This window comes from Capricornis sumatraensis, chromosome 19, assembly GCF_032405125.1.
Source record: "Capricornis sumatraensis isolate serow.1 chromosome 19, serow.2, whole genome shotgun sequence".
NCBI lineage: Eukaryota > Metazoa > Chordata > Mammalia > Artiodactyla > Bovidae > Capricornis > Capricornis sumatraensis.
Genome location: NC_091087.1, coordinates 49,354,114 through 49,381,831, shown reverse-complemented (window position 1 = coordinate 49,381,831; position 27,718 = coordinate 49,354,114). Strand labels below are relative to the sequence as shown.

The 27,718-nt window shown below is 37.6% G+C and overlaps 1 protein-coding gene across 1 annotated transcript in view; it reads right to left on the bottom strand.

The window, feature by feature from the left end:
• The window catches only part of NUBPL (NUBP iron-sulfur cluster assembly factor, mitochondrial), a 228,472-nt gene that overhangs the window by 128,507 nt on the left and 72,247 nt on the right, over positions 1 to 27,718 (bottom strand). Inside the window, exons 5-6 of the mRNA XM_068991271.1 lie at positions 5,230 to 5,269; positions 5,044 to 5,134 (exon numbers count right to left, since the gene is read on the bottom strand). Coding sequence (XP_068847372.1) covers positions 5,044 to 5,134; positions 5,230 to 5,269 — 131 coding nt within the window. The remainder of the gene's footprint in view (positions 1 to 5,043; positions 5,135 to 5,229; positions 5,270 to 27,718) is intronic.

Here is a 27,718-nt window from a genome sequence, read left to right as displayed (position 1 = left end):
CTGCAAAAAGATTATGACTTGCTGAAGGCTTCAGTTCAGTTCAGTTCAGTCACTCAGTCATGTCTGACTCTTTGTGACCCCATGAATCGCAGCACGCCAGGCCTCCCTTCAGACTCACGTCCATCGAGTCAGTGATGCCATCCAGCCATCTCATCCTCGGTCGTCCTCTTCTCCTCCTGCCCCCAATCCCTCCCAGCATCACAGTCTTTTCCAATGACTCAACTCTTCGCATGAGGTGGCCAAAGTACTGGAGTTTCAGCTTTAGCATCATTCTTTCCAAAGAAATCCCAGGGCTGATCTCCTTCAGAATGGACTGGTTGGATCTCCTTGCAGTCCAAGGGACTCTCAAGAGTCTTCTCCAACACCACAGTTCAAAAGCATCAATTCTTCAGCGCTCAGCCTTCTTCACAGTCCAACTCTCACATCCATACATGACCACTGGAGAAACCATAGCCTTGACTAGACGGACCTTAGTCGGCAAAGTAATTTCTTTGCTTTTGAATATGCTATCTAGGTTGGTCATAACTTTTCTTCCAAGGAGTAAGCGTCTTTTAATTTCATGACTGCAGTCACCATCTGCAGTGATTTTGGAGCCTAAAAAAATAAAGTCTGACACTGTTTCCACTGTTTCCCCATCTATTTCCTATGAAGTGATGGGACCAGATGCCATGATCTTTGTTTTCTGAATGTTGAGTGTTAAGCCAACTTTTTTGCTCTCCTCTTTCACTTTCATCAAGAGGCTTTTTAGTTCCTCTTCACTTTCTGCCGTGAAGGGTGGTATCTTAGATGATGGTTAATGCTTTCCAGCAATAAAGTGTTTCTTAATTAAGGTAAGTACAATGTTTCTGTTAGACATAATGCTACTGTATACTTAACAGACTAAAGTACAATGAAACACAACTCTTATGTGTACTGGAAAACAAAAAAGTTTGTGTAATGGGTTTACTGTGATACTCTCTTCATTGTACTGGTCTGGAACCAAACTTAAAATATCATTGGTATGCCTGTATTGTACTTGAGCAGCTCACAGAGCTCAGAGAAATGTTTACCTACATTTCCCAGTTTAGTATAAAGGGTATAGGATACAGATGAAAGGGCAGATGAAGAGGTGGTAAGTATACAGGGCAAGGTTCAGAAGGGCTCTGAGCACAGAAGCTTCTGTCCCTATGGAGCTAGGGTACACAACCTACCCATGGATGTGTTTTACAATCCAGAAGCTCATCGAATCTTGTTCAAGAGTTTCTATAGCGTTTAATCTGCAGTCCACCCCACATCCCCTTCCCAGAGGTAGGCAGGTGAAGTGGAAAATTCTACCTCTCTAAGTACTTGGTCTTCTGGTGACCAGTCCCATCTGAGGCTATCTAGAGATTCCACCCTAAGTCATCTCCCTAGCATGAACCAGTGCGCTCAAAAAGGGACTCCTTATGAATGACAAAGGACAAATCTACCACTCAGGAAATTCCAAGGGTTTGGGGAGCTTTGTGTCAGGACCAAAGGACAAAGAATAAATGTATTTCCTGTAATCACACAACAACGAAAAATATAAACCTTGATCATTATCTCACTTTACACACGAAAATTAATTCAATATATACAAGCCAGACCTGTAAGTTTTAAGATAAAAGAAATATACAGGAATATCTTTACAACCTTGGGGTAGACAGGCAAAGATTTCCTACAGAGGACACAAAGAGCACTAAGCATTAAACCTAATTTTTTGATAAATTGGATTTCATGAAAATTTAAAACTTCAGCTCATCAAAAGGCAAGACACAGTCTGGGAGAAATATTCCCAATATATGTATCTGACAATGGACTCATAGCCAGAATACTCAATTACAAGAAGAGAAATGAGCCAAAAAAAGTGAAGGACTTGAACATACACTTTATGAAAGAAGATACAGCAATATCTAACATGCACATGAAAAGGGGCTTAACATCACTGATCATCAGGCAAGCACAAACTGAAACCATCAGAAGACATTATTTTTACAGCCACCAGTGAAGAGAATGATAACACACACAAAAAAAGATGTGAAACAACTGGAACTTTTATGAATACCTGTACAAGTATGTACAGTAGCATTATTCATAATGGCCCAAAACTGGAGACTACACAATTGTTTATCATCAGAAAAATAAATAAATAAAATTGGGTTATATTCATGCAAAGGAATTACTACTCAGCAATAAAAAGGACTCAGCTACTGATACATGCAACCAGGATGATTTTAAAAGCTTTAGACTAAGAAAAGCAAATGAGATGCAGAAAGGAATTATACATTAAGGTTCCCTTTATATGAAGTATAAGAACACACAAAACTCACTTAGAGTGACAGAAATCACAACAGTGATGGCCTAAGGGAGCCCAAGGAAACCTTCTAGAGGGGGATAAAAATGTTCTCTATCTTGACTGCAATGTGGTTACATAGTTATATATGTTTATCAAAAATCATTGAACTCCATATATAAGATACGTGCATCCTACTATATCTGTAAGCTTAACTCAGTAAAACATTGAAAGAAAGGAAAAAGGACTTTTAAAACAGATTTTAGCTCAAGATGGCAAACTGACTACAAGTACTTATCATCTCCCCCACAAATTAGTATCTGGGATGAGATAGGAGAAAAGCATCTGAAACACTGGTATTCTGTTTATTTTGTCCTAAGTGATAAGCATAAAGGTATTTTCTCTTTGGGATAATCTATCTATCTGGACCCCTATGTACATGTATACGTGTTATATTCTATACATGTGTTATATTCAATTTTTTTAAAATTGGCCAATGAACCAGGTACCCTCCACAATCCACTGCTTTACAGAGCATCAAGAAACAAAGGAAATTTGTTGCTGACTGTAGCCCTCCAGGCTCCTCTGTCCATGAGATTTTTCAGGTAAGAATACTGGAGTGGTTGCCATTTTCTTTTCAAGAGGATCTTCCCAACCCAGTGATCAAACCTGAGTCTCCTGCGTCTCCTGCATTGCAGGCAGGTTCTTCACCTGCTGAGCCATTAGGGGAAGCCCGCAGAGCGTCTAACCAGGTATTCCATTTTCACAAAGCATGCTCCTCAGAACACCAACCTTTGGCCTGCATTTCTGTGTCTCTTCTCACAGACTTGAATCTCTAAGTGTCTGATTACTGTGGAAAGTGGAAGAATTTCCACCTTCTTGTGGCCAGCCATAAAGCCTTAGGAGGAATTCTGAATCATTTCCTGTTGGGAATTCTAACCCTAACACAGGAGGGGGAAAACTAATAATGAGGATGAAAAAATGTTGCCTGCCACATCAGTAAACAAAGGATTTGCAGCCATCAAGCCAATGCATTGTAGCCTCCCTGACAGCTAGCCCTGAGGGAATTTAGGATAGAAACAGGATGCCTGTCATCTAGCAGTCTGTCAGCTGCTGCAGTCACCCCGATGGTGCACCCTGAGAGCAAGCTCAGAAGAAAGCACAGGATACTGGTCCCAGATAGCTGAGGGCCCAGATAACTGAGGAATGATTTCAGTGAGCCAAACTCTTGCATCTTCCTGCACATAAACAAGCACTAAATTCCTTAACTTGAGATATGTGGTTTTCTTTAGTAACAGTAATTTTAAAACAACAAAACTTTTGTATTTTATACTGGAGTATAGCCAATTAACAATGTTGTAAGAGTTTCAGGTGGACACCAAAGGAACTAAGCCATACGTATACATGTATCCATTCTCCCCAAACTAACGGTAATCTTTTGATGTTCTGACTACCTAGAAAACTTTGCTGCAAAACCTCATATATCCTGGTTCCTCTCTTACCACTTCGAAGCAGTCTCTTAGAGTTATCTGAGAGACTGCATCCAAGGATTAAGTCCTCGGACTTAATAAAACATAATTTTCAACTTATAGGTTGTACTTTTTTTCAGTCAACAATATTTAAATCAGAATCCTCCTTCTGTGTTTTCAAATTTTCATTGACTCTAATTATAAACTGAATAAAGATTGTTTTAAAATTTCCTTAAAGGAAAAAAAAAAAGGCTGGTTTACCACAAAAATAAAGGTCAAGATCACAGAATGGACAGGATGTTGTTAGGAGTATAACTGAAATAACCAACTATGGGATCTGAGTGTAAAAGAGAAAGAAATGTAGCCAAGAGGTTTAAATGTGCTGGGAAAATAGAAAGATTCTGGGAACAAAGATCAAAAAGCAAATTTATCAGAACTCAAGCAGCAGATAAATAAGACAAGACATTACAGGGGAAAAAGAAGAGTTTCAGAGTTCAAGAAATACCCACTTACTTTAACAACTGGAAATGAATATAGGAGTATCTCTGATTAGAACTGTCAGTCTATGGCATGGTACCTGACCTAAAGTAAAATGTGAATAAATAAGGGGTAACTGTTGTGAGTCAGTGGAGAAAATGCGTAGTACTTATAACCTAGAAGATAATTAGCTATACATGTACAGAAACTAAGAAAAAAGTGAAATTTATTTCTATAAATAACATAGAGCCCATCTGATATTTTTAGATTATCCAATCAAATGTTCTCTTCCTTAAGGATAAATTAAAGTTGATTGGACAGATACTATATATATAAATATATAGCCATATGTACTCAGAGTAAAATAAAATTTCATTTTCTTCTGAAGCAATTTTAAATCATAAACACGGTGGTTTAAATAATTTTTTCTACATTTGAGGAACTTCTACAATGCCTTTATAACTCAATATTGGTCACAATGAAATTAACCATAAATCTAAAGAAGGCAGATTACTTATAAAATAGACATCCTCATAGTGCTGCAGACTCAACAGAGTCTAAAAAGAGAAACAGAACAATATAAAATAAGACATTAGACATTAGTACTAATAAGTAATGGGAAAGATTCAATCACATGACAGTGGAATTTGGTCTTGGCGCCACATAACTCATCATAAATTCAGTCTATCAACTGGATTCTTTTGCAAAACATCTCAAACATGACTGGAAACTTTAATGACCCTTCAATTAGCAAATATTTACCACAGTGTACCCATAATAAAATTCTACTTAAAGCAATTGTATTACCTGCCTCAATAGTTTCTCAATGGCTGACATTACCATAAGACCTCTCCAAACAAGGGGGGCAGTCTCTTCAACCAGGAAGCCCATGGACATACTGCAGAAGGAAACCAAAAATACAACTAAATTACACAAGGTAATCAATATTACTCTGAAAACTAAAATAGAGTAAAAAAAAAAAAAAATGCTCACCAAGCAATACCGTAATTCAAAAGGGGCCGCATTAAGTTGCCTGAAATAGAAAAAACCATCTTTGAGAAGAGTAAGTCACTATACATAAACATAATTATCAAACAGTGTCAAAAATATAACTAAGCTATTGGGAGAAAAGCTATGACAAACCTAGACAGCGTATTAAAAAGCAGAGACATCACTTTGCCAACAAAGGTCTGTATAATCAAAGCTATGGTTTTTCCAGTAGTCATGAATGGATGTGAGTTGGACCATAAAGAACACTGAGCGCCAAAGAATTGATACTTTCAACTCTGGTGCTGGAGAATACTCTTGAGGGTCCTTTGGACTCCATGATCAAACCAGTCAATGTTAAAGGAAATCAACCCTCAATATTCACTGGAAGGACTGATGCTGAAGATGAAGCTCCAATACTTTGGCCACTTGATGTGAAGAGCTGACTCATTAGAAAATACACTGATGTTGGGAAAGATTGAGGGCAGGAGAAGAATGAGGTGTCAGGATGAGACAGCTGTATGGCATCACTGACTCAATGGACATGAGTCTGAGCAAACTCTAGGAGAGAGTGACAGACAGGGAAGCCTGGTGTGCTGCAGTCCATGGGGTCCTGAAGAGTCAGACAGGACTTAGCAACTGAAAAACAACAAAGCTACTCATATTGCTACTCTTAAATTAATTTACACCTCAATCTGCAACAGTTTAAACATCATACCAAGCCTACAACTAACACACCCAATAGATGCAACATCTAAAAACAGGGGGGATATAGTTTCAGAAACACTTCATCTATAATTTTCAAGTGTTGTAGAAAATAGCCTCAATAAATTTTGTCCATCAATCTCTTACTTCAAATCTCAACATAATACAAGCCAAATGTGAAAAACCCAAAGCAACATAGTACTCAATAATAAAAGACTGAATGTTTCTCCTCTAGGATCATGAGTAAAACAAAGATGCCCACTTTTGCCACTTCTACTCAACATAATACTGAAAGTTACAGCCACAGCAATGAGGCACGACAAAGAAATAAACAGCATCCAAATTGCAAAGGAGTAAGTAAAGTTTCCTCGTTTCACAGATACTATGATCTTACATATAAGACCCTAAAGATTCCACAAAGAAAACTGTTGGAGCTAATAAGTAAATCTAGTAGAAGATACAAACATAAAAAGTCAGTTTATTTCTTATACACATGAACAATCTAAAAAGGAAATTATGAAAATCCCATTTAAAATAGCATCCAAAAGAATAAATACTTTGGAATTAACTTAATCAAGGAGATAAAAGATTTGTAAAATTAAAACTATAAAATATTGCTGAAAGGATTTAAAGAAGACAAAAATAAAAACACATCCCATGTTCATCAGCTGGAAGACTTAACATTAAGATGGCAATACTACCCAAAGTCACCTACAGATTCAATGCAATCCCTATCAAAATGCTGTTAACATTCTTTGCAGAAATAAATCCATCCTAATATTCAGATGGAATCTCAAGGGATCCTCAATATGAAAATCAATCTTGAAAAAGAAGAACAGAGCTTGAGGACTCATACTTACTTATTTCAAAACTTACTACACAGCTACAGCAATCAAGACAGTGGTGTACTGGCATAAAAGCAGACATATAAGCCAATGGAACAGAAATAGACTAGAGACCCCAGAAATATACTCTCACTTAAATGATTTTTTCACAAAGAGGCCAAAATTATTCAATGGGGGAAAAGCTGGGAAAATTGGATATCCAAATGCAAAAGAATGAAGTTGGATCTTTACCTAACATAAAAAATAAACTCAAAATGGATCAAAGCCCTAAATGGAAGAGTTATTAATTATAAAGCTCTTACAACACACAGGGCAAGAGTTTCACGCCATTGGATTTGATGAGGCTTTCTTGGATAACACACCAAACAAGGGCAGCAAAAGAAACAACAGACAAACCGGAGTTCATGAAAGTTTGTAAATGTTGTGCATCAGGAGACAATATCAACAGGGTGAAAAGGCAGTCCACAAAATGGGAGAAAATATTTGTAAATCATTTATTTTATAGATATTAATACCCAGAATATAGAGAAAATTCTTTAAACTCAATAAAACAACAAAATTCAAAAAAGAGCAAAGGAAGTGAATAGACATTTTTTTCAAGGAAGATATACAAATGGCCAATAAGCAGATGAAAAAATATTCAATATCACTGATTGTTATTAAAATGTGAATCAAAATTACAAATGAGTGATCACCTCACAGTATTAGGATAGCTGCCATCAAAATATAAAAAATAAAAACCTATAGGAAATAACAACAATTGGCAAGAATACAGACAAACGGGAACCCATGTGCACTACTCACAAGAATGTAAAATGGAAATGCTACAGAAAATAATATGAGTTCCTCAAAAAATTCAAATAGAATTACCATACAATCCAGCAATTCTACTTCTTAGTATATACCCAAAAAGAATTGAAAGCAGGGCCTCAATTCCCTGAAGAGACTTTTGTACACTCGTGTTCATAGCAACAGTATTCACAATAGTTAAAATGTGGAAACAAACCAAGTGCCCATTAATGAATGAATGGATAAGCTAAATGTGGTATAGATATACAATGGAATATTATTCAGCCTCAAAAAGGGAAGAGAATTCTGACATATGCTACAACAAGGATGAACCATGAGAACGTTATGCTGAGTAAAGTAAGTTATCCACAAAAAAGAAAAAGAGAAATACTGTATGATTCCTCCTAAATGAGACACTGAAAGTAGTCAAAATGACAGAAAGTAGAATGATGGTTGACAAAAGCATGGGGAAGTGGCAATAAAGAGCTACTGTTTAACGGGCAGAGTGTTTCAGTTTTCCAAGATGAAAAGAACTATGGAGATAGTTGGAGGTGACGGTTGAACAATATTATAAATGTATTTAATACCACTTAACTGAGGTGTTGAAGAAGACTCTCAAGAGTCCCTTGGACCGCAAGGAGATCCAACCAGTCCATCCTAAAGGAAATCAGTCCTGAATATTCATTAGAAGGACGGATGCTAAAGCTAAAGCTCCAATACTTTGGCCACCTGATGCAAAGAGCTGACTCACTGGAAAAGACCCTGACGCTGGGAAAGATTGAAGGCAGGAGGAGTAGGGGACGACAGAGGACAAGATGGCTGGATGGCATCACCGACTCAATGGAATGAGTTTGAGCAAGCTCCGGGACATGAAGACGGACAGGGAAACCTGGAGTCCATAGGGTTGCAAAGAATCGGACACAACTGAGTCACTGAACAACGTACACTTAAAGATGGTTAACAGGGTAAATTTTAAGCTATGTGGTTTTTACCACAATAAAAGAAAGGAAAAAAAAATGACTCTCTAATCTGAGACAAGAAATTGTATTAATCTCAAGATAAAAAGCAATGTACTACTTATGCTCACAACAAAACAAAGAAAATATACTTCATGTGGCAAAAGACTATTATAAAATATAGCTTCTTTTATCAAACTATCTGTGCAGTCATGCCTCCAGTCACTTTCGCTACCATATCCTACTTCTTTACCATAACAAAGTACATAAAAAGCCCTCTTACCTTAGATAACTTAGACAAATACAGGGCTAAAAGTTTAGGACAAAATCACAAAAATCTAGCAGGAATACATTTTCAGATTTTATCATATATTCTTCAGTTCTTTCTCTTCTTTAAAGAGGTTGAAATTTAAAATAATGTATAAAACATATAGGCATGGTTTATATAAGAAATCCGTTACTGAACTTAACTCTATTCATTGTATCCCTACACAAAGAAAAGGGCTTCCCTGATAGCTCAGCTGGTAAAGAATCTGCCTGCAATATGGGAGACCTGGGTTCGATCCCTGGGTTGGGAAGATCCCCTGGAGAACGGAAAGGCTACCCACTCCAGTATTCTGGCCTGGAGAATTCCATGAACTGAATAGACCATGGGGTCACAAGGAGTTGGACACGACTAAGCAACTTTCACTTCACACAAAGAAAAAACTATGACCCTTTATTAAAAGACTGGTGAATAAGAATGCGTTTTACTGTTCCAAATTAAATCTTTAAGAATGCATATATTTCTTTATGCTTTCCCTCTATAACTTCTGACTAAACTAACAAGCTCAATCTTCCCCATAGCTAATTTGGTAATAGGACTCTTTTCCACATAACTTCATCAATTCTTTCCAAAGCATCCAAGTTAAATTTTCAGAGTAACCACTTTCCTTCACTCTGCTTTGGACTTTGTTCTACTTTCTATTTTCTTCAATAACATAGGCATAATGATTAAACAGTCAAGTAGTACAATAAAAATTATTACTAAATGTCAATAATCCCCAACCCACTCCTATTTTTTACTCTCCAGAGCCAAGAACTCTTAACTGACTTTTTTGTTGTTGCTGTTTCTTGTTTTCTGATTTATATTATTTAGTTTTAATCGGAGGATAATTGCTTTACAACATGTGTTGGTTTCTGCCGTATATCAGCATGAATCAGCCATAGGTATACATATGTCCCCTCCCTCTTGAACCTCCCTTCCATCTCCCAACCAACCCCACCGGCTCCAGGCTGCCACAGAGCACCGGGTAAGAAGTCTCTGCATCATATAGTGAATACCCACTGGCAGCAGCTGCGCTTTGCTGGAGCCGCCGTCCAGACATACCCCACGTCCAAGGTAAGAGAAACCCACATAAGACGGTAGGTGTTGCGAGAGGGCATCAGAGGGCAGACACACTGAAACCATAATCACAGAAAACAACCAATCTGATCACACTAGGACCACAGCCTTGTCTAACTCAATGAAACCAAGCCATGCCTTGTGGGGCCACCCAAAACGGACGGGTCATGGTGGAGAGGTCTGACAAAAAGTGGTCCACTGGAGAAGGGAATGGCAAATCATTTCAGTATTCTTGCCTTGAGAACCACATGAACAGTATGAAAAGGCAATATGATAGGATACTGAAAGAGGAACTCCCCAGGTCGGTAAGTGTCCGATATGCTACTGGAGATCAGTAGAGAAATAACTCCAAAAAGAATGAAGGGATGGAAACAAAGCAAAAACAATACCCAGTTGTGATGTGACTGGTGATAGGGGCAAGGTCCGATGCTATAAAGAGCAATACTGCATAGGAACTGGAATGTTAGGTCCATGAATCAAGGCAAATTGGAAGTGGTCAAACAGGAGATGGCAAGAGTGAACGTTGACATTCTAGGAATCAGTGAATTAAAATGGACTGGAATGAGTGAATTTAACTCAGATGAGCATTATATCTACTACTGTGGGCAGGAATCCCTTAGAAGAAACGGAGTAGCCATCACAGTCAACAAGAGTCCGAAATGCAGTACTTGGATGCAATCTTAAAAATGACAGAATGATCCCTGTTCGTTTCCAAGGCAAACTATTCAATATCATGGTAATCCAAGCCTATGCCCCAACCAGTAACGCTGAAGAAGCTGAAGGTGAATGGTTCTACGGAGACGTACAAGACCTTTTAGAACTAACACCCAAAAAAGATGTCCTTTTCATTATAGGGGACTGGAATGCAAAAGTAGGAAGTCAAGAAACACCTGGAGTAACAGGCAAATTTGGCCTTGGAGTACAAAATGAAGTAGGGCAAAGGCTAATAGAGTTTTGCCAAGAAAATGCACTGGTCATAGCAAACATCCTCTTCCAACAACACAGGAGAAGACTCTACACATATCATCACCAGATGGTCAACACCGAAATCAGAGATTATATTCTTTGCAGCCAAATATGGAGAAGCTCCATACAGTCAGCAAACACAAGACCGGGAGCTGACCGTGGCTCAGATCATGAACTCCTTATCGCCAAATTCACACTTAAGCTGAAGAAAGTAGGGAAAACCACTAGACCATTCAGGTATGACCTAAATCAAATCCCTTATGATTATACAGTGGAAGTGAGAAATAGATTTAAGGGCCTAGATCTGATGGACAGAGTGCCTGATGAACTATGGACGGAGGTTCATGACACTGTACAGAAGACAGGGATCAAGACCATCCCCATGGAAAAGAAATGCAAAAAAGCAAAATGGCTGTCTGGGGAGGCCTTACAAATAGCTGTGAAAAGAAGAGAAGTGAAAAGCAAAGGAGAAGAGGAAAGATATAAGCATCTGAATGCAGAGTTCCAAAGAATAGCAAAGAGATAAGAAAGACTTCCTCAGCAATCAATGCAAGGAAATAGAGGAAAACAGCAGAATAGGAAAGACTAGAGAGTTCATCAAGAAAACTAGAGATACCAAGGGAACATTTCATGCAAAGATAGGCTCGATAAAGACAGAAATGGTATGGACCTAACAGAAGCAGAAGATATTAAGAAGAGGTGGCAAGAATACACAGGAGAACGGTACAAAAAAGATCTTCATGATATTCAAGATAATCATGAAGATGTGATCACTCACCTAGAGCCAGACATTCCAGAATGTGAAGTCAAGTGGGCCTTAGAAGCATCACTACGAACAAAGCTAGTGGAGGGGATGGAATTCCAGTTGAGCTATTTCAAATCCTGAAAGATGATGCTATGAAAGTGCTGCACTCAATATGCCAGCAAATTTGAAAAACTCAGCAGTGGCCACAGGACTAGAAAACGTCAGTTTTCATTCCAATCCCAAAGAAAGGCAATGCCAAAGAATGCTCAAACTACTGCACAAATTGCACTCATCTCACATGCTAGTAAAGTAATGCTCAAAATTCTCCAAGCCAGGCTTCAGCAGTATGTGAACCATGAAAGTCCAGATGTTCAAGCTGGTTTTAGAAAAGGCAGAGGAACCAGAGATCAAATTGCCAACATCCACTGGATCATCGAAAAAGCAGGAGAGTTCCAGAAAAACATCTATTTCTGCTTTATTGACTATGCCAAAGCCTTTGATTGTGTGGATCACAATAAACTGTGGAAAATTCTGAAAGAGATAGGAATACCAGACCACCTGACCTGCCTCTTGAGAAACCTACATGCAGGTCAGGAAGCAACAGTTAGAACTGGACATGGAACAACAGACTGGTTCCAAACAGGAAAAGGAGTACATCGAGACTGTATATTGTCACCCTGCTTATTTAACTTACATGCAGAGTACATCATGAGAAATGCTGGGCTGGAAGAAGCATCAGCTGGAATCAAGATTGATGGGAGAAATAGCAATAACCTCAGATATGCAGACAACACCACCCTTATGGCAGAAAGTGAAGACGAACTAAAAAGCCTCTTGATGAAAGTGAAAGAAGAGAGTGAAAAAGTTGGCTTAAAGCTCAACATTCAGAAAACGAAGATCATGACATCTGGTCCCATCACTTCATGGGAAACAGATGGGGAAACAGTAGAAAGTGTCAGACTTTATTTGGGGGGGCTCCAAAATCACTGCAGATGGTGACTGCAGCCATGAAATTAAAAGACGCTTACTCCTTGGAAGGAAAGTTATGACCAACCTAGACAGTATATTAAAAAGCAGAGACATTACTTTGCCAACAAAGGTCCGTCTAGTCAAGGCTATAGTTTTTCCAGTGGTCACATATGGATGTTTGAGAGTTGGACTGTGAAGAAAGCTGAGCACTGAAGGATTGATGCTTTTGAACTGTGGTGTTGGAAAAGACTCTTGGGAGTCCCCTGGACTGCAAGGAGATCCAACCAGTCCATCCGAAAGGAGATTGGTCCTGGGTGTTCATTGGAAGGACTGATGTCAAAGCTGAAACTCCAATACTTTGGCCACCTCACGCGAAGAGTTGACTCATTGGAAAAGACTCTGATGCTGGGGGGGATTGGGGGCAGGAGGAGAAGGGGACGACGGAGGAAGAGATTGTTGGATGGCATCATCGACTCAATGGACATGAGTTTGGGTAAACTCTGGGAATTGGTGATGGACAAGGAAGCCTGGAGTGCTGCGATTCATAGGGTCGCAAAGAGTCGGACATGACTGAGCGACTGAACTGAACTGAACTGAATTTATGTTTCAATGCTACTTTCTCAATTCACCCCACCCACCTAAACAGACATTTCTCCAAAGACATACAGATGGCTAATTAACTGACTTTTTAAACTTTTTATAATGAATTAATACTACACTTACAGAAAGTCGGATATATAGCCAAAGTCCTCATATGTCCTTCACCTAGCTTTCCCTAATGTTAATATTTTATATAACTGTAGTACAATTAGTCACAACCATAAAATTAATGTTGATACTATACAATTAGCTAATCTACCAAACCAACAGTCTGACAGTTTTTAGTTATGACATATTATTTAGCTCTTTTCCACAAACACTGACACATTTTCATGCACCCATCTTCCCAATGCAATTATATCACACAATTTTTATTATATAGTCATGTAAATGTTAGTAAAAGATAAACAATGTCTCTCTGTACTGATAAGATCTTTGTGTGGAATGTGTGTATGCATTTCCTTCATTTTCTATGTATTTATTAGCTATTTGTTCCTATACTATTTTCTAGTTGCACAAGTATCAAATTCATTAATCAAATGAACTAGGTATCTGAGTTCATCACCTTGATCAAGGCTCTGTTGAATCCTTTATAATGTCTTTTGAATAACAGAAGTTCTTACTTTTTATGTAATCAAACTAATCGATTATTCTCATTTATATTCTAACCTTTTTGGGTTTTCTTTAAGAAAGCTTTTAGTAATACAGTCATTGAGACAGTCTCATATTATCTTCTAAACCTCCACGGCTTTGAATTTCACATCTAAGTCATTAATGAAAGTGAAATCATTTAGTTGTGTCTGACTCTTTGCAACCCCATGGACTATATCCCACCAGGCTCCTCTGTCCATGAGATTTACCAGGCAAGAGTTCTGGAGTGGGTTGCCATTGCCTTCTCCAGGGTATCTTCCCAACCCAGGGTCGAACCCAGGTCTCCCACACTGCAGGCAGACATTTTACCATCTGAGCCATTGAAGTCATTAAACGATCTAAAATTAATTTGTGTGTGTAGTGTGAGGATTCACTTTTTTATTAATTAATTATCCCATCATCAATAATCTGCAATGCTAGCCTTGTCATAAATTAGATTTCCAAATATGTATAAGTCTGTTTCTGGACTATCTATTCAGTTCTAGTTGTTTATCTGTTTATCCTTGAGGCTGTCTATCCTCAAACAGGGCATATAGTGCAGGTTTATAATAAGTCCTCTTATCTGGCACCGCAAGCCACCTATTATTCTCTCTTATCTGTTCATAGACCCTTTGCTCATCTTTATAATATGTAAATTCAACTTGGTCATCACTTTTGACAAATGGAGTTTTGACTAACTTTGCAAGACTATTAGGAAGACTGAGATTTTTATAAAATTTAGTCTTCCTATCCATGAACATGATTTGTTTTCCATTTATTGATGTTTTTAAAAATTTATTTATTTTAATTGGAGGCTAATTACTTTACAATATTGTGGTAGTTTTTGCTATATATTGACATGAATCATCCATGGGTGTACATGTGTCCCCTTGTCCCGAGCCCCACCAGCCACCTCCCTCTCCATCCCATCCCTCTGGGTTGTCCCAATGCATTGGCTGAGAGTGCCCTGGTCCATGCATCGAACTTGGACTGGTGATCTGTTTCACATACGGTAATATACATGTTTCAATGCTATTCTCTCAAGTCATCCCACCTCGCCTTCTCCCAGAGTCCAAAAGTCTGCGCTTTACATCTGTGTCTCCCATCTTGTCTCTATATACATCTGCATATAGGGTCATTGTTACCATCTTTCTATTTCAATAAAACTTAAAAAAATTTTCCACATGAAATTTGTACATTTGCTAGATTTGTTCCCAGGTACCCTGTAATTCTGAAGCTATTTGTATCTTTTTTGAAACTGAACTTTCTAATTCTTTATTGGTATTAAATAGAAGTTTAATTTTCTCAGATATTAATCTTATATCTAACCACCTACTAAATTTCTATGTCCATTTTAATAATTTTTCTATAGATTTAAAATTTCTACTTAAATAATTATATTTTCTGCAAATAATGACAGTTTGCTTCTTCTATTTAATACCTTATTCATCTGTGTTAGTATGTGTTGGAACTTATTTTGCAGGTTAGGAGTGCCTGTATAATGTTAAATAATGCTGTGATACCAGCATCTTTCTCTTACTCATAATTTTAAATGGAATGCTTTTAATAGTTCACCAGTGAGTATGATTTTTGCTATATATTTTTTAGAGATACACTGTATCAGGTTAAAGAAAGTTCCGATAATTTTACTCCTTGTTCGAGAAGAGTTTTGATCATAAATGGTTTCTGGGTTTTGTAGAAATCTTTTTCAGCATCTTTCTGAATTATAATTTTTCTGCTTTAATCTGCTAAAATAGTAAGCTACATTAACAAAGTTTTTACTAATACTGAATCAAATGTGCTTTTGTGTATTAAATCCAATTTAATCATAATAAAGTTGTTTTGTATAATGTTGAATTTGGTTTGCTAACATTTGCTTCAGTCTTTTTACATAAATTAGAGAGACCGTTCCATAATTTTTCTCTTTTCGTCCCAGCTTTCTAAGGTTTCACTCGCCTCAGTTAAGCCTCGTAAGTTGTAAAGTATTGTATACTTCTCTAATCCATGAGTGAGTTTGTGTAAGACTGGAATTACCAGAATGTTGGCTTGCTATTTTCACAATAAGATTTTTAGCTACTGATTCCATTTTTAAAAATAAGTATGGAATGATCTAGATGTTCTATTTATTTCTTAACCTGTTTTGGTGATACATATTTTTCCAGGAATTTTCTATTTCAGAAAATGTTTAAAACATTTTCTCATAATTAAAACTAATGGTTGTATCGGTCAATTTCCTTCTTTATTTCCAATTTATTTATACACCTATTTTTAAATTCTACATTACCAGAAGTTTGTCTAAATTATTTTTTTTTCAGTTCTGTTGGTCCTCTCTACTGTATCTTCGCTTTCAAGATCATTAATTTCTGCTCTTAATCACTCTATTCCCTCTACAATCTTTCGGTTGACCGCATTATTCTAATTTCTTCAGTTAAAGAGTTAACCAGATTTATTTTCAATTTCTTCTTTTTCAATATAACATGACTATTTATTTATCTCTAAATATTATTTTAGCACTGTCCCATGTTTTCACTTTCATTATTTCTTCTTTCAACCATAAGGTATTAATCAACTTAATTTCCAAATCTGTAGATGTTTTTAGTTACTACTTTGTTATAAACTTCTAAATTAATTGTGTGACAATTAGAGAATGTGGTCTGAATGCATAATCTTTGAAATTCACTGAAACCTGTTTCAGTGGCTAGCACACAGTCAATTTTTGCAAATATTCCATTTATAGTCAAAAAGAAGAGTCCATAGATAGCCATTAGAGGAAGCTTGTTTACAGGTAGCAACTCCTCACTTTCACTAATACTTGTGCTTTAAAAGTCTTCCAAGTCCATTTTGTCTATTAATATTATACCCACTTTCATTTTGCCTGATTTATCATTTTTGATCCTTTAACTTTTAACCTATGTACATTTTTATGTTTTAAGGAACAACTCTTCTAAACAGCTTTAACCTATCTGGATTTTACTCTTGTAATTATGGTTTTAGGTTTGGTTTTATCCTGTCTTACAATATTAATTTTTTAACTGGGGAGTTGCATAATATTAATATTATTGGTACATTTGAATTCATATCAACTATTCTGTATTGTACTTTCTCTTTGCCTAAGTTTTTTGAGTAGCAGCCTTATTTTTTTATTGATTCTTTCCCTCATTTCCCCCTTTTAAAGTAGAAATCACATGGTCCAGTTCTGTTCTTAAAATGATGATCCAGTAATGTACACAAACATTTAAAGTATAAAGTTAATCAATACTGCTACCTTTTCCCATCTGAATGTTTAAAATCTAATGACTCTCTCTCCCAGACCAAACTATATGCTATTGTTTTCCAAAATTTTAGTTCTATCTGGAAACCACTCAACCATTATCTATTGCTTTAAATAATGCCTCAGTCACATTTTCTCCATTATCTCCTTCTAGGAGGTCTTATTAGACCTATGACAGACCTTTTCATGCTATGTTCTATGCCCTTCAAATTTCTTTTTTTTCCCCCCAGTCTTCTGTAGGTTACATTCTGAGTATTTTCTTTTCATCTACATTTTAGTTAACAGACTTTCTCTTTATTTGTGTCTAATTACAATAGAGGAAAACAACAGAATGGGGAAGACTAGAGATCTCTTCAAGAATATTAGAGATACCAAGGGAATATTTCATGCAAAGATGGGCTCGATAAAAGACAGAAAAGGTATGGACCTAACAGAAGCAGAAGATATTAAGAGGTGGCAAGAATACACAGAAGAACTGTACAAAACAGATCTCCACGACCTGGATAATCACAATGGCGTGATCACTCATCTAGAGCCAGACATCCTAGAATGTGAAGTCAAGTGGGCCTTAGAAAGCATCACTACGAACAAAGCTAGTGGAGGGGATGGAATTCCAGTTGAGCTATTTCAAATCCTGAAAGATCATGCTGTCAAAGTCCTGCACTCAATATGCCAGTAAATTTGAAAAACTCAGCAGTGGCCACAGGACTAGAAAACATCAGTTTTCATTCCAATCCCAAAGAAAGGTAATGCCAAAGAATGCTCAAACTACTGCACAATTGCACTCATCTCACATGCTAGTAAAGTAATGCTCAAAATTCTCCAAGCCAGGCTTCAGCAATACGTGAACCGTGAACTCCCTGAATTTCAAGCTGGTTTTAGAAAAGGCAGAGGAACCAGAGATCAAATTGCCAACATCTGCTGGATCATGGAAAAAGCAAGAGAGTTCCAGAAAAACATCTATTTCTGCTTGATTGACTATGCCAAAGCCTTTGACTGTGTGGATCACAATAAACTGTGGAAAATTCTGAAAGAGATGGGAGTACCAGACCACCTGACCTGCCTCTTGAGAAATCTGTATGCAGGTCAGGAAGCAACAGTTAGAACTGGACATGGAACAACAGACTGGTTCCAAATAGGAAAAGGAGTACATCAAGGCTGTATATTGTCACCCTGCTTATTTAACTTATATTCAGAGTACCTCATGAGAAACGCTAGACTGGAAGAAACACAAGCTGGAATCAAGATTGCCAGGAGAAATATCAATAACCTCAGATATGCAGATGACACCACCCTTACGGCAGAAAGTGAAGAGGAACTAAAAAGCCTCTTGATGAAAGTAAAAGAGGAGAGTGAAAAAGTTGGCTTAAAGCTCAACATTCAGAAAACGAAGATCATGGCATCTGGTCCCATCACTTCATGGGAAATAGATGGGGAAACAGTGGGCTGTTTTGGGGGCTCCAAAATCACTGCAGATGGTGACTGCAGCCATGCAATTAAAAGACGCTTACTCCTTGGAAGAAAAGTTATGACCAACCTAGATATTATATTCAAAAGCAGAGACATTACTTTGCCGACTAAGGTCCGTCTAGTCAAGGCTATGGTTTTTCCAGTGGTCATGTATGGATGTGAGAGTTGGACTGTGAAGAAGGCTGAGCGCTGAAGAATTGATGCTTTTGAACTGTGGTGTTGGAGAAGACTCTTGAGAGTCCCTTGGACTGCAAGGAGATCCAACCAGTCCATTCTGAAGGAGATCAGCCCTGGGATTTCTTTGGAAGAAATGATACTAAAGCTAAATTTCCAGTACTTTGGCCACCTCACGCGAAGAGTTGACTCATTGGAAAAGACTTTGATGCTGGGAGGGATTGGGGGCAGGAGGAGAAGGGGACGACAGAGGATGAGATGGCTGGATGGCATCACTGACTCGATGGACGTGAGTCTGAGTGAACTCCAGGAGTTGGCGATGGACAGGGAGGCCTGGTGTGCTGCGATTCATGGGGTCGCAAAGAGTCGGACACGACTGAGCGACTGAACTGAACTGAATATTTTGTTTTATCTGTTTCCCCGACCTCCTCGCTCACCCCCGCTTGCCCACCCCCGCACCCCCACCCCCCCCAATCCCTGCTTCCTTTGGTTTGCATTCTACCCAGAACCAAAGACAAGTTCAATATACATCCCTATAACCACCAGTGTAAGAAGAGCTATTTCACTGGTCATTTATTAAGGATGTCATCCTTCAGGCATCCCAGCTTTTTACCTGGTGATTCTCCACTGAAACTTCTTTCCCTCCCCACCACCTAAGGTGCCAAACTTCATCTCCATTCTCTCAAATACAGATCTATAAAAATATAGGTCCTAAGCTACCAAGGATCAGCAGGTAATACCTGGGTAGACATCAATTCCAATGCTAACCAATACTAATTAGCTCACACTTTTTAATTATTTCTAAGTTCTCAGAAACTCTCTTCCTTTCCTACTACCTCAGGCATGCATTAAAAAGTACTTTCTGTTAAAATTCCACAAAATATTTTAATGTATGCCATTACAGGAAGAGTTTTTCTTTTTCTTTTTTTCTTGAACCCTCCACATTTTATTTTTTAATTTTTTTTAAGTGTGCAATTTGATAAGTTTTTTTTTATTTTAGTTGGAGGCTAATTACTTTACAATATTGTAGTGGTTTTTGCCATACATTGATATGAATCAGCCATAGGTTTACATGTGTTCCCCATCCTGAACCCCCCTCCCACCTCCCTCCCCATCTCATCCCTCTGGATCATCCCAGTGCACCAGCCCTGAGCACTCGGTCTCATGCATCAAACCTGGACGGGCAATTTGCTTCATATATGATAATATACATGTTTCAGGAAGAGTTTTTCTAAACACTGTCTGCCTACCTGACAGAACTAAAAGTGGAAAGCTGCTGATTTTTATTCAATGATCTTATATTCCCACAAAATATCTTGCAGAACTCTATTTTTCAAATAGTTTTCTATTCATATCTTTAAATTTTCAAGGTAGACATATTACATCAAAGTCATGTCAATTCTATCTTTTCCTTCTCCACTATTAATAACACTTCCTTTTCTTGTTTTAGTGCATTGGCTAAAACCTGCAATAGTAATGGCAGCCTCACCTAACAGGAAAAAGATTATACCAAATAAATTATGAGAATATGAGTATCATCTATTCCTTTACTCCTCCATTTGAAATATAGATGGTCTGAGTAGTTTGTGTCTGCTCAAAACATAGGTGTGAAGTTCAAACTGGAATTAGAAATTGAAACTAGATGTTAAGGACTAAATGTCTGTGATTTCCGACCCCACCTCCACCATCAAAATTTATGTTGCAAACCTAACCCCCAGTCTGATGGTACTAGGAAATAGGTCCTGTGAGGTGATTAGGTCATGAGAGTGGAGTTCTCATGGGGATGAGTGACCTAAAAGAGACCCCAGAGAGTTCTCTTGCCCTTTCTACCGTGAGAGCACGCAATGAAAAGATGGCTATCTGTGAATCAGGAGGCAGTTCCTCACCAGACCAAAACCGCTGGCACCTGGCTTGTGGACTTCCCAGACTCAAGAACTGTGAGAAATAAATGTCTGTCTACAGCCATACTACCCTGAACACGCCTGATCTCGTCTGATCTTGGAAGCTACGCAGGGTGGGAGTCTGGCTAGTACTTTGATGACAGAAATAAATGTCTGTGATTTAAGCCACCCAATATATGGTATTTTCGTAACAGTAGCCTGAATAGACTAAGACATTGGGTCAATCAAAATCTTTTCACAAAACTGAAAATTAAAATGTCTAACACTGTAAACTCAATGAACAAGAGTTTGAGCAAGCTCTGGGAGATGGTGAAGGACACCAGGAAGCCTGGAGTGCTGCAGTCCATGGGGTCACAAAGAGTCAGACACAACTGAGTGACTGAACAGCAACACTGTAAAGGAACAATCTTTAATCTGCTTTATTAGTATGTTAATTCCTAGTCCAGAGAAAATGTATACTTTAAATATCTCTTGTACTTTAGTGAATAATCAATTATAAACCAAAAGCTCAGCAATGAGAGCAGATTCAGCACCATGTTAAATGTTTTTTTCAAAATTTAACTGTAAAAACTGTACACTGAAACTGAAACATGTATTGCATATACATTAAAGAAAAAGGCACATCCTTTACTATCTTCTCCTATGTAAATTGGAGTAAACAAAATTGATGCTGCCTAAAAGCATTTTAGTTTAATTAATAAAACTATCAAAATATATTGCTGGCATAGGCTGAAGCCATACATTTAAATTAACAGAGAAAGATGGAAAAATAACTCATGATTACATGTACAAATTAGTTTTTTGGCCCTACACTTTTATTTAAAGAAAATGTGTACAGCCATTCTTCTGCATAAACCTAATAGGAAAACTGACACAGTACTGCTGTAAGCTTGCATAGATACTTTAGAATCCACTGTCCTGTGAATAATAGCATTTTGAAGAGACCATCATTAGCAGAACATACTATGACACAGATCATTATTTCCCACTTCCTCATATCTTCACAATAGCTCATGCATTTAAGCACAAAAGATTCTTACTGTAAGTCAAACTATCTCAATTGCCACAATGCCACTCACAGAATGAATGACACACTGTCGTATCCTCCTCACTCTATTACAACAAAGTTCCATCATTTCTAACAGGTGTGAATTTAATTAATGGATTATATGTCACCAGCGGATTTCAAACAGATTTAGAGACTACTTTTATATTATAAATTAATTGTCAAACTAGAATAGACACTGTGACCATGTCAAGATTTAAAACTAGGTAAAAAGGAAATGGGCATAACAAAGGCTGTTTTAAACCTTTCTATTAAAGTTGACATCATTAAATGTTCCAAGGATAACTCTGATGTAGAATCAAATCTTTTTCTGTAGCAATCCCACTGTTCGTGAATCAGCTAAATAGTAGACATTCCCATTTACTTGGTATTAGCAATAAGCCTGAAAAATCTCTATCCCTTAGCTCCAAAAATAAAGAAAGCATTTTAAACACAGTTGAACACCAAGGTCCAGGAACATATGTCATGAAAAAAATTATACCTTGATATCATAATTAAAGGTATTAAATCCATTTTTAAAATGCAGACAGAATACAGCCAAGGATATAGAACCTCATCTTGTGAATTTTAAAAAGTATTTAAACATAGAATCAAGTAAATAATAAAACAGTCTTATAAAAATAAGACTTTACCCACAAATTAATGAGAAGACACTCAAAGGTATAAGAAAGGACTGACACTGCAAATTTTACAATTTCACTTTCTCACCATCCACTTTCATATTCCTTCTTTTCTTTCTGAAACGAAGAACCTTTCTTAGCAGAAATAAGATGCAAGGAGTTGTATCCACTATTGTTCTTTCAAGAGAACTTCAAGTGGTTTGGGGAGACAAAGTAGTTCCACCAATTAATAGCACCCAGGAAAGGTTTTGAATACTCTACCAGCTTACCTAAAAGAAAAGAAGAAGAACTTAGAGAGAAGATGAGTAAAGGTGAGAATAAAATGGGTTAAAATTCACGTGAAAACCTGGATAGCTCCAAAGTAGTAATACTGTAAGTATTAATGGAAGTGGAAAGGAAAGAGATCTAGAATTTAGAGAAGGCAGCAAAAAGTATGAACACAAAGAAAATTCTTCAATGCTTTCATTGTATGTCTATTAATCATGGAGAAGGAAACGGTAACCCACTCCAGTGTTCTTGCCTGGGAAATCCCATGGACAGAGGAGCCTGGTGGGCTACAGTCCATGGGGCCGTAAAGGGTCGGACACACTGAGCAACTAATACACCTATTAATCAACATTACAATTTCACTTATCTTCAGTGTACTTTTCATTTTTGTACCACCTTAGAACCTTACTATACCATCTCAGGAATCCACTCATCTAAGAACTGAAAGCCATTCAAGCAAATCTCTCTCAAAATCTAACCCTTTTCCCAATTAAAACACTGCCTCTTTCTTTTCCAACCCATTCCTTCCCTCAATTTAAAACTCTCCTTTTCTCATGTGGGTGGCTTCCCTTAGGAAAAGAATCTGATATGAGTAAGCCACATTGAGAACTTAAGTTTTGTAGAGGATATAAATATTTTTTAAACAGAAGCTGCTCTCTAGAATAATATAAATAAGGTAATATATAAAGAGATATTTTGAAGGAAGAATTACTATCTCAAATTCTTATCAATCTAGAGCTATGATTTCCTGATTTTCTTCATTTTGTTAGTGTGTGTGTGTGTGTGTGTGCCCACTCACTCAGTTGTGTCCAACTCTTGTTTCCCCATGGACTGCAGCCCATCAGGCTCCTCTGTCCATGGAATTTTCCAGGCAAGAATACTGGAGCAGGTTGCCATTTCCTCCTCCAGAGGATCTTCCCAATCCAGGGATCAAACCCAAGTCTCTTGCATCTCCTGCACTGGCAGACAGATTCCTTACCACTGCACCACCTAACTACTTAGCAAATATTTACTGAGTAACTAGAAATGCAGGGACAAACTTGGCATCCTACATTTGAATCTTGTCAATTTATACTGCAGAGTTTAACAAGAAGTGAACGGAGTACTAGAAAAAGACAGGTGATAACAGGACTACAGGTAAGCATGATAAATACTTGCTTCACGTACTCCAACAATCCACACACCACAATTCCTGGGCTCCAGCCTACTTTACACCTGTTTTGGCATCACTAGTTGAGCACTAATTGATCACTAACTGACATTTTTTCTTGCTGCAACCAGATATGGATCAGAATTTTTTCAACATTATGTTCCAGATAACAAGTTAATATTTAAGTTGAAAACTATGAGTTACCTCCAAGTTAATAGGGTAGTCAGGCATCGTGAAGGAAAATTGTTTTAAGATAACAGAAGGAGCCACTTACATTCAGTGTAGAAGAATAACAAAAATAGCAGTTATGTGTCATATAGCACTGTATAGATACTTTACAGATACCATATTTCACTGAATCCTTCTAACAATCCTATGAGGCAGTACTATTTCCATTTTACAGTTGAGGAAAGTGGAAGGCTATCCCCAGTCTCTAATGCCTTTCTTGCATGGCAGCCTCCAAACCAGCTCTCCATAGCCATCCCCTCTTCTAATCTCCTCCAGCATCGAACACGTAACAAATGGGTGGGACGCATGGAGACAGTAACATGGAAACATACATTACCATATGGAAAATAAACAGCCAATGGGAATTTGCTGTATGACTCAGTGAACTCAAACCAAGGCTCTATAACAACCTAGAGGTGTGGGATGGGGTGGGAGGTGGGAAGGACGTTCAAGAAGAGGACATAGGTATACCTGTGGTTGACTCATGTTGACGTTTGGCAGAAACCAACACAATATTGTGAAGCAATTTTCCTTCAGTTAAAAGTAAACAAATTTATTTTTTTTAATGTTACCCTGTATGATTATTTATCTTTTTCATGCCTCTTTCTTGCCTCTCCAACCAATACCATACTCTTCTTGCTCAGTATGCTGCTGCTGCTGCTGCTGCTAAGTCACTTCAGTCGTGTCTGACTCTATGCGACCCCATAGACAGCAGTCCACCAGGCTCCTCTGTCCCTGGGATTCTCCAGGCAAGAACACTGGAGTGGGTTGCCATTTCCTTCTCCAGTGCATGAAAGTGAAAAGTGAAAGTGAAGTTGCTCAGTCATGTCTGACTCTTAGCGACCCCATGGACTGCAGCCTACCAGGCTCCTCTGTCCATGGGATTTTCCAGGCAAGAGTACTGGAGTGGGGTGCCATTGCCTTCTCTACTTGTTCAGTATAGCTGGTACTCAAAACTACATGTTGACATAATGGCAAAAACAATTCTGTAAATAGGTAAACAGTCAAAAGTAAATAGATGTAAAGTAAACCTGCACACCATATATTTGGTCACTCAGGCATTTTCAGTACAGTAAAATATTATTACCACTATTTTTTATTATTAATAGTTTCTTTATAAGTTGTAGCATGTGAACACTTCATTGTAGCATGTGGTATCTAGTTCCCCCAACCAGGGATTGAATCCAGGCCCCCTCCTTTGAGACTGTAGAGTCCCAGCCACTGGACCACTAGGGAAGGCCCCAGGAAAGCTAATTTATTATAAGAAATTAGCCACTTCTAGCTGTGGCCTTGAAAAGCTGCCTTCATATGATGCATGAAGTATTTATATGTCATACTTCTTATAACATAGTCGAAGACCAGAAACTAAATTGCCCAAAGTTAAACAGCTAGCAATGAAATGAGTAAGGATTTGAGTCTAGGCTTGTTTCATACTAAGTCTCATATTCGTACCACACACATCTCCAAAACAGCAGAAGGTTTAATTAAGGTCATGCCAACATACATGAGATCAGAAGATAACACACAGTTTAAAGAGTAGCAAATATAGGAGCATGTTTTCTTTCTATTGCTTGATGATGCCCAGACAAGTTTCCTGAAATGATTTAACTCTGAAAGACCAACTTATTTTATAATTAATGTGTATCATCTTTTAAGAGAACAGAAAAGTCTTAACTGGGGTTATGGCTGTAAAATTATAATTGACTATTTTGGGTTATTTTGATATATCTTTTATATAAATTTCTGTAATCCCTATCTTTCTGTTTATATGGTGACATTTCCAGCCTTCTTATCAAATTTATATGACATATAAAACTGGTTTTATTAACCCACCAAGCTTTTAAAAATCTCAAATTCATTTTTGAGCACCTACAGCAAGCTCCAAGTACAGGGGATTCAGGAGCTGGAATTTGAAATATACTAGCAATACATGCCCACAAGGCAAAATAAGAGAATTTAGCAGCAAATTAGCAAAACAGGAGTGACATACTGGGACAAAAGCTATCTTAGCCATAAGACAAGGGCTTAACACAAAACTGAGCTTCATACAGTAACTAAAATAACCATTAATGTGTATACTGTGAAGCAACAAAACATAAAAAAGTTAGACAAAATTATGAGTGTCAACATTTAAAAAACACAAGAATACAAAATACAATAGAGAAAATAAATAGATGTACAGCCAAAGATAACACTCTGGTTACAGCGCAGTCTTTACATCAGTGTGGTTAAACTGATACATTAAACTCAAGTTAAGAGGAAAGGAAAAGATACAAGGCATAAAAATGAAAAACCGTCTTAAGAAGACTACTGAAAAAAAAAAAAAAAAGCCTAACATGACAGCAACAAAAAAAGCCATAATAAAGATATAGCTAAACATGTTAGTCTTTCAGTTGTGTTCAATTCTTTGAGATCCCATAGACTACAGATCAACAAACTCCTCTGTCCATGGAATTCTCCAGGCAAGAATACTGGAATGGGTAGCCATTCCCTACTACAGGGGATCTTCCCAACCCAGGGATCAAACCTGGGTCTCCTGCATTGCATTCTTTACCATTTGAGCCACCAAGAAAGCCCAAAGGTATAGCTAAGAAATGTAAATAAACATAAATTATAATAAAAACATTAAAAACCAGGAAATAAAAGAAATAATACATTTATAAATACTCAGAGGCCAACTCCTTTCAATAAGCATTTTGCATATACAATAAAAGCCTTAACATCACCATTAAATTATACTAGGTATCTGGGAACTTATATGAATGGTCCATATATCAGAGTATATAGATGAGAAAACAGAAAAAAAAAAAAAGAATAGGAAGCAGAGTCACTAATGTCTGTGACCCCACAGTAATCTGGAAACTATTCAGAAAGGTAATGAAACTTTGTAATGTTAGAAAGCTTTTTATTTTGGTTATGGGCTACCATTAAAGCATTTATAAAATAATAACTGATTTAAAAATTCCATTCTCTGCCACTGAAAATTATGAGCAATTAACTTATATAAAAGTTATAACCCTACAAAAGACTAAATACAAATTACATTTCTGTAAAAATGAGTTTTATTTTAAAGTATCAATGAACACTCACCACTTAAAGAGATTTCTTTCCATTCATTCTCCCATTCAACACATTAGTGAACATCTACCATATACCAAGGGCCTTCCCTGGTTGCTCAGTGGTAAAGAATCCACTTGCCAATGCAGGAGACACGGGTTCAATCCCTGAGTTGGGAAAATCCTCTAGAGAAGGAAATAGCAACCCATTCTAGTATACCTGCCTGGGAAATCCCATGGACAGAGGAGCATGGCAGGCTGTAGTCCAATGGGTCACAAAAGAGTTGGACATGACTAATTGAGTCTCCTAACAGCAAAGAGCTAAACGTGTCAAAGTCTCAGGAAAGATACGCAAATACTAAAACAATTATTTACTCCCTCTTGATTGTGGTGTTGGAGAAGACTCTTGAGAGTCCCTTGGACCACAAGGAGATCCAACCAGTCCATCCTAAAGGAGATCAGTCCTGGGTGTTCATTAGAAAGACTGAGGCTAAGGCTGAAACTCCAATACTTTGGCCACCTCACGAGAAGAGTTGACTCATTGGAAAAGACCCTGATGGTGGGAGGGATTGGGGGCAGGAGGAGAAAGGGATGACAGAGGATGAGATGGCTGGATGGCATCACCGACTCGATGGATGTGAGTTTGAGTAAACTCCGGGAGTTGGTGATAGACAGGGAGGCCTGGCGTGCTGCAATTCATGGG